General features: G+C 34.6%; 1 protein-coding gene across 2 annotated transcripts; it reads left to right on the forward strand.

Moving 5' to 3' along the window:
- The first annotated feature begins 253 nt into the window (after positions 1 to 253).
- Positions 254 to 3579, forward strand: LOC134529475 (uncharacterized). 2 transcript variants are annotated; one of them, XM_063363609.1, is made up of 3 exons: positions 254 to 663; positions 1209 to 2673; positions 3145 to 3579. In XM_063363609.1, the coding sequence occupies exons 2-3, from the start codon at positions 1519 to 1521 to the stop codon at positions 3487 to 3489; spliced, it is 1500 nt and encodes a 499-aa protein (XP_063219679.1). In that variant the 5' UTR covers positions 254 to 663; positions 1209 to 1518; the 3' UTR covers positions 3490 to 3579. The 2 variants fall into 2 exon arrangements, with proteins under 2 accessions (XP_063219679.1, XP_063219678.1); XM_063363608.1 differs by lacking the exon at positions 254 to 663 and having other exon boundaries at positions 1153 to 2673.
- Positions 3580 to 9106: the final 5527 nt, after the last annotated feature.

A 9106-nucleotide genomic window follows, 5' to 3' on the forward strand; every position in this document is an offset into this window, starting at 1 on the left:
GTAAATAACTTTGATGAGTTATAACATCATATGATCATCAAACAAATAAAATTGCACAAATATAATTCTTGGCAATTAAAGTTTTCTCAAGGCAAGTATGGTTCCTGAGCCCAAATTTCTTTAATTAATTTGAAGTGTATATTTTTGTTTAAGTTAACACTTAACTTTTTTTCTTATTAAACGTATCTTCCTTGTAAAGTCGTATGGACGTAGGTACTGTAGTTCAGGGTTAGAGACAGGGTTGGGTCATTACACGTAGAATATTATTTTTCTACATACACGTAGAAAATAATGTATAGTATGTAGAATATGTATAATATTTACGTAGAGTATGTAGAAAATTAAGCCTAACATTGTCAAAGAAATATATTGTATTTTAAGTGAAATAATGTATCTTGAGGTTTGTTAAAATATGCACCTCATTAAAATGGAATAATTTATGTTTATACAATTGCACATAATAGCAACAGACTATTGAATGCAGACCAATCAGGGCATAGGAGAGACACATCAGTTGTTTCAAAATGGCTGGCAGGCCAAAGCATTCATTGTGGAGTGACCTGGGTTTTAAGTTGCTCAAAGAAAACAACAAGTGTGTTGCATTTTGTACTGTGTGTCAGAAAACTTTAAAAAATACTGCTGCAAAAGTCTAGAATCACACAGGTAAGAAAATAATTTTATTGATCTTTAGTACTTAGTTAATATGATATTTATAACCTAAAAAAGCAAGAACTAAACTAGGCACTTATTGCACTAACTGCATATGTATTGTTAATATAATAAATAATTATGAAACTTGATTATCATTAGGCCTACAACACAATTTTATGTCAAGTGAATAATTAATATCTATCTTTAGTTTACTTAATATGATGTTTATAACCAAAAAAGTAAACAAGATGTTCTAACAACAAACTATTAATGGTATAATTATAACAACTTAATTTTTATTATATTACAGACTACATTTGATTTGTATTTGTTTGAGGTTTATGTCATTTTGATAACAGGTAGCCTACAATTAATATAATGTATATTTATTTAGATTTATTCTAACATGCATTCATACATTAAGAAATATAGAGTTAACAGAGACCTAAGGTCATTCATTAGCTTGCCTACAAAACGTGCTTATTTAAATGATAAGGACATTGTACAATGCATTTGGAAATTACTTTCAAAGCTTACAAACCTGATTTCTGTTTCAGGAATGTATGCCGCAATGTAACCTCTACAGCGGTTTCCTCTGCATCACAATCTGTTCAACCACACACAATTAAACGAAGACACAAAGTTAGTGATGATGATGATGATGATCCTGTATTTGGCCTTTCCACTCCTAGTGAATCTACGAGTTTCATTGTTGCAACTACAAGCCAAGGATCCTTATCTACAGGTGGCTTACAGTACAAATCTCATGAATATAATTCACTAACCAAAGTTCTAGGCATTCCCACAGTCACAAACACAAACCAACACTCTTTCACTGCAGGCGACTCCCTGGGTGATTTTCACCGTATGGAACAGAATTCCATACCAGAGGTTTCAGAAGGAGTACATAAATGTATTGAGCCCCCAAAGTTGATGGAAACACACACAAACGCGACACAAGAAAATTTGGATTATAAGAACCGGACTTTTTTTGATAAAATATCAAAAGCAGAGAATGAAATTGCCAACCGTGCACTGGGGAAACTTATATTTGGATGTAACATTCCTCTTAGTGTTGTAGACTCTAATCATTTTAAAAATTTTGTCAAGACTTTAAGACCGTCATACAGGCCACCAGTTCGAAAAACACTTGCAACAACCATTCTTGATGCAGAATATGAAGAGTGCAGAACTTCTTTAAAGTTTGGTGAACATTCTGTTCTGCTCATCGATGGATGGAAGAATGAGGCAGCCAACACAAAAAACATAGCTGCTATGATACATAATGCAGCAGGTGACATTGGATTTCTTGATGCTTGGGATCTGTCGGGAGAGAGTGAAACAGGAAGTGCTCTAAAGGATATTGTTTCACAAGCAATTGTATCTGCACGTGATCTTTACAATACAGAATTATATGCTGTATGTTCGGACAATGCTGCCAATATGATGAAAATGGGTAAAATAATAGATTTGTGGCACATTACATGCAATTCACATACTGGTAATCTTCTTGCAAAAGAGCTTGTCCCACCCCAGCTGGCATCAAGAGTAAATACATTGTTAAAAGCTTTCACTTCAGCTGATCAAGAAGTACGTCTCCTTGCATATGGTGGACACCGGATAACACTGGCATGTGAAACACGATGGTGCAGCAATAGAGATGCATTCCTTTGTCTGCAGAAAAATCTACCAGCAATGAAAAAGGTGGTTGGACAGGGTGTATCAATTGACCCTGCTGCTCTTCAGCTGATGTTTGATGACAACTTCATGAAGCAAGTTTCAGATGGCATCCAGCTGTTTGACCCTGTTTGTACGTTAATCAATAAGTGTCAGCAAAGCAAATTCAGTATTGCTGACGCTGCAGAAGAGTGGATGCAATTACGGTTGCCAGATGGATACATCCAACTCCAAAAAAATGTCGAAAAGAGGCGTGAGCAAGCACTTACCACATATGGCTTAGCAGCAAACTTCTTGCACCCAGTCTACCTAGGGAAGAGGTTTTCTGCAGAACAGCATGATGAGGTATGTACCCAGGAAGTGAATAAATTTAAGGAGGGCTGGGTTGAGAGACTCTGAAGGAAAGGAGGAGGGTGGAGAGATTGGTGAGGATATAGCCATGTTTTGAATGGAGAGGGATCATGGGGAAGCTAAGAGACAGATCGGTAAGAGGGCACTACAAGGGAAGGAGGGGCAATTGTTGGACGGTCCATAGGCAGAGAAGGAGAACAGAGAGGAAAGAACTCAATGCTGGTTAGAATGGTGAGAGAGTGGAATGAGCTGGGGGACGAATCTAGGGGTTGGAGCATTCAGGAAAAGTAAGGGTAGAGGGAGGGAAAGAGAGAGGACAGATAAAGTGAACCCTGGAAAATACGGTAGCCCAAATGCAGTTGTAAATTATGTTGTTGTTGTTGTTGTTGTTGTTTTCTTGTTGTTGTTGTTAACATTTGAAATCTTAACTGCTTCTAGTTAGCCACACAAATTAATCTGTTGCAGGTGGAGGAGTTCTTGCTTCAAGAACTTGATGGGCAAGGACTGGATGATCTAGCAAAATTCAAGAGTTCTACAGAGCATAGTATTTTTCAGTTACTTAGAGAGAAAGGTGTTGTTAATCCATCATCTTTCTGGGGGCTTGCTCAACGAAAACATCCAGAAATAAGCAAACTAGCAATTAAGCTCCTGAATATCCCAGCCTCATCTGCACAACTAGAGAGGGCATTTAGTAATTGGTCGTATGTCCACTGCCCCTTACGAAACAGGCTTACATTTGAAAGGTCAAAAAAGTTGCTGCATGTGTACCATACGCTGAAACTTCGAGATGTCCCATCTGATGAATATTGACTGACTTGATAAATGGAAACCAATCCTACTCTCTAGTTTTATTGTACTAAAGAATATTAAATATGTAATTTTAAACATACAAATTCTAGTTTCCAGGTAAATATGTAGTCCGTATGATGTTAATAAACATAATTTTCTACGTGTAGACTATGTAATAAATCTCAATATTCTACATGACATACTCTACAGTAGAATATACATGTAGATTACTTATTTTCTACGCGTAATATTCTACTGACCCAACCCTGGTTAGAGACCATAAATTTTGTACATTTTTTAATGTCAATCTGTAAATTATTTCATATAATATACAGCTACATCCTTCTTCATGCGGTAGCCCCTCCCGAAGTCTACTTGGAGCCGCCCCTATCTCAATGAGTTGGGAGCGTTGAAATGGAAAAATATTACTATGGACAAGCGGAGTATCGTAAATCGCTCGGCGTGTTGGACTAGGTATCGTAGACGTACCTCCCGCTGGCTCGACTGGAGGCCCGATCTCAACCCCGAGAGCTGATCTGATTAGTTTATTAGTGTTGTCTAATTTATCTGTCTGTGCTTCTTTTTTGCAGTTTGAAAACTATAACCTGCTGCAAATGATTGTCAAGGTACTCGTGGTTCGTATTATAGTTTAAATAACACGTTAGTTTAGCTCAAGTCGTTAACATTACATCATAATTGTAATAATATTACAAGGGCAGACATAGGACTGACTTCTGGGAGGGGCACCTGAAGTCTGAATACCCCTTTCCCAATAAAATTAGGGGAATGAGACTTTATATGTAGATAGTAATAACCGAGTCTTAGATATTAGATCCAGACTAAGTTATTTATAGTTATACATGTATCTTTGATTAGTAGGTACTACTTCAGAAGTGTTTTTTTATACATTGCATCTTTTACCATTCTGGTGGAAAAGGGGGAGGGGAAAAGTGGAATGTTCCCCTTCTACTCCCTCTACTGGATCCACCGCTGTTATATTACATGTATTACAACATTATTCATCAACTATAAATAATACAATGTACTGTTTAGTTACAAGCCATATCTGAAAGTTTTTTTTCCTTTCCATGGTTTAGCTTTGTATGTTGTGTTCTCTCTTCACTTTCATACTGTGAATGGCAATGGTAAACCACTACAGAATCATCATGCCAAGTCACTCCATGACTATCTTTGGATTTTTACTGCAGTAAAAATTTATATCCTTATATAAAATTGTTAAAATGAAGTAAAATTTAACATTTTAAACATAAGCAATAAAAAACTGAATCACTTGAAAAATACACCAAATAAAATTATTATTTTGTACACCAAGCAAGCATTGAATTGTGTGCAACCCACCATGGCAAATCAAATGAATGCAAAATGGGCAAGTTGTGCATCTTATCATTAAATCTTAGAAAATGTATTTTTTTATATTATTAGTGAATCACGCTATACCTGTAGAAAAGTTAAAAATTCTTGACTTGTATCTTGTATGAATAAAAATAATTTCCATATTTCCTAGTTTAGAATTTTTGTTAGTATTTATATAAATGATGTTTCATTGCAAGCTACTTTTGTAATTATTTAAACACTAACTCAATTTGTTCCTTTGCTTACAGTAAATAATTTAAGTCCTTTTCATTTAAATATAGAATAGAATAAAAACTTTGAATACATTTTGCTAGCTTAATATGTTGAAAGTAACTTTCACGTACATGCCATACTTTGACAAAAATACCTACGGATAGTTATGAACTTCAAAATATAGAGAAAATAATTTCATGTTAATCCCTCCAAAAATAATTAAATGCTTACAAACCCTTGCATACTCCTTCCTACCTCCTCCAATATCTTTATATTTTACAGTTTATAGCTTTACAGTTTGAATGGTGGATGTGGAAAAACATTAATGGAAAAAAAATGCATGACAACGACTTTAACATTGAATATGTGGAACATTTGATGGAACCAAGTTAAAACTGATAGATGCAGGCAAATAATTTATGAGAAAATGATAAGAGGTTAGACTGTATATGTAATTCAAATCATACAATATTTGATCGGCAAAACGTAGTCGATTTCAGCCGATCATTGGTCTCCTACTGCAAACTTATAACATTGAATAAATACCTATACCTAACAACTTTCCATGTTTGTTTACGGTACTTTTCAGGAAGAAAATTCAATTATTCATGGAAAAATAATAGGATTTAATAATTTAAAACTAACCATACACGAAAAAAATATACCAATAAAGTAAACAAATAGCGTAAGTTTTATAAACATTGAACAGTTACATACCTAAGTATCAATTTCCACGTATATTTACGGTACTTTCGGTAAAAAAATTTTCCATTATACTATTTGCAAAGTTATTTCTTATCATTTACGAACCGATAAACTATGTATTTGTTTACCATTTATGGTTAATATTACCACAATAATGGCGAATGGCGACTGTTGTTTAGGTTGGTTATGTGACGCCAGAGATTAAAGTTACGCGCGTCGCGCGACGGAATTCGTACGGGATAATGGCGCTAGTAGTCTTGTGGTTAGTAAACAACTACCTCTTCGGGAATTCATCTATTTAGTTTTTTCTCGCTAAATATGACCTATTGAAAGTTTTGTTTAGCGAAATTAATATTCTTATCCTGTTTAGCGGGAAATAGAGCTTATTTTTCTTTTGTATAAAAACCTGGTTGATGAAGAGTTTTGTTCCCCATTTAGTGGTATTTCGTATTCACAAATTAACTTACAATCGGGAATTATTGAAAGTTTGTTGGCGGCACTGGGGGGAAGGAAGGGCAATAAAATTATCATCGCTGACGTCTACCGGCACACACGGATCACAGAATGACGGAGTTGTGATTAGGTGAAGATTTGGTTTGACCTTATTACATTTTAACGCAGTTAAGTGTGTGTGCGTGTGTGTGGTGATTAATAAGTAATCATGTCAAAGAAAAGAAGTTGAGTCTGGGAATATTTCACAGTGTGATCCGTCAAAAGCAACGTGTAATTTTTGTAACACTATAATTTCACGTGGCGGTACCAGTGTACGAGGATTCACGACAACAAATTTATCTAGACATTTACTGACGTTTCATGGCAAAGCAATGGAAATACAGGTGCATGAAGATCTGACCCACAAATCACAAGTATCTGATCTTAACAGCAACAGCATTGGTTGTAATTGTAATTAGTATTGAAAATTTAAATTTGAAATTCTCTCCTTAAGTAATTCACACTTACATTAAAAAACTGTCAATTTTAAATCCTGTGATGTTGCTTGGATAGGCCACACATTTCCAGTCGTTTTTTCAGGTTGTTTAAAATTTTGTTTAGGTAGTACCAAATTAATCAATTCAGAGGTACTTGAAAGGCTCTAATCGGCTCAGAAGATCGGCAAGATCGGCAGCAGATGATCGGCATTGGCATGATCGGCAAAATACGTGATCGGCCCAGCTCTATTCTAAATAAAAAATTGGGTGTCTGTAAAGTCGGTTTACGGACGATAGTATAACTTGACGTCATAACAAAACATTGATGGAATGATTGCATACTTTTATGAATAAAATTGAATAATTTTTATTGAATTATCACTATTTTGTATGGATACAAAGAAGGAGTAAAATGAAATCTACAATTTAATTGATAAATTTACTTTTATTTGCACTCATTATTCAAATATGTTTATTACTTTAACGAAGAGATTATTTTAACTAGAACTTTTAAACATGTTTGCTATTTAACTTCTTCCAATCTGTGTTATTCTGTTAAGGATAGGACGAAGATAGGAAAAGTAGGAAACGAATGGGAGTGTTTAAAGTTTAACGTGCCTCGAAAAAGTCAAATCGATGTTGTTCCAATCGAGTGAAAGAGAGATAGATGCGGCGCAAGCGTACAATGAGTGTAACGGGACACAGCATAACGGGACAATGTGCATAACGGGACACTTTTTTGTGCGTGCAGCCGGCGTTCATCAATTTATTAGACGTTGTAACGTCAAAAATGTGTGTGTGGAGCCCATGGGCAACAGAAGTGAAACTTCTTGGTTATTAGATATAGATACGAGATAAAATTATTAGTATTTTTTACTGAAAACAACAGATAATAATTGAGATTAGTAGGGATGCGTGTAGGTCAAATAAAAAAATGCCCTTTTCCGTGCCCTGTACTCTCACATCTGTTCACTGGAAATTTTTGGAACCTCATTTGACAATTTATTCCCATGTTGCCTTTCATAATACCTCTTATCTGCTTCTGCCTTTTTATTATTTTAAGGCATGATGTTAAAACACGATCTCCAGCTGAATAAAATGAAAGAACAAAAAAAAACTCCAATTGAACATAAATTACACTGGTCTGCAACAAAATCCTCCTTCAAAAAATTATGTCATAAATATGAAGATTTTGATGCTCTGAATCTGTTCCCTATGACAATTTTTTCTATCACGTCTAGATTTTTCGATATGAATTTTTTTCCAAAATATCATAAATTTCTGTTTTTTTTAAATTTGTTTTATGCTTTAACATTATAAACAATGTATATACATGCAAATTAAGTTTTTGCTGGTTATAAGAGAAAGAAAGAAAGTGCCTTCTATGGTAGTACATATGCGCCTGCGCAGTATACACTGTGACTTTACAACAGTTAGTTGAAAACTTATCTTTTAATTGTTTACATTCTATATCAAATACTTTAGTAGGTTATCCATTTTTTTATGAACAGAGATAATAAATATAAAATAGAAATTTCAAATTTTTTTTAAATAAATTCCATTCAATTTTAAGTTATAAAATGCCGCGCACTTGTAAGAATTCTACCCGACTCTTTTTGCTACATTTATGGTGAGTTTACTCTAAAAACACAGCGAAATGCGATAACAGATCTTGTTAAAAAAAGCTTATCAGATTTATTTCGGATTCTCTATCGATAAGGGATAAAAGTTGGTTCCCAAAAATTTGCTGTAACAGTTGTTCAAGAACGTTGAGAGGTTGGCTTGAAGAAAGTCACAAATCTATGCCGTTTACGATGCCAATGCTTTGGAGTGAACCTCAGAATCATGAAATGACTGTTATTTCTGCATGACATCAACAAGAGGATTCTCGAAAAAAAATAAAAACAAGATTGTATATCCAAACATCGTATCTGCAGAGAGACCACTTCCTCGTGGTGAAGGCAGTTCACCTCCAGTACCTCCAAAAAATAGCGAGAAGATGGAAAATAAAAATACTTCTGGTCTACAGCCTCAATCGAGTTTTATTTCTTCCTGTTCATCTTCATCATCATACGCTTTATACGGATGTTCAACCCCATCAAAAGAACCTTATTTTCTTAAACAACCTGATTTAAATGATCTCTTTAGAGACTTGGGGCTATCAAAATCTAAGGCACAATTACTCAAATCAAGATTGAAACAGTGGAATTAGTTGGATAAAAGTACAAGTGTCTCATATTTACGCACAAGACAAGAAGATTTTACGAGTTACTTTTCCAAAGAAAATGATTTAGTATATTGTAATGATGCTGCAGGGCTTCTTGAAGAACTGAGTTTCCCAGAAAATTCTGACGAATGGAGACTTTTTATTGAGGCGTCGAAGATTAGTTTGAAAGCTGTTTTACTTCACAATGGAA

The sequence above is a fragment of the Bacillus rossius genome, chromosome 2, assembly GCF_032445375.1.
Source record: "Bacillus rossius redtenbacheri isolate Brsri chromosome 2, Brsri_v3, whole genome shotgun sequence".
Taxonomy (NCBI): Eukaryota; Metazoa; Arthropoda; class Insecta; order Phasmatodea; family Bacillidae; genus Bacillus; species Bacillus rossius.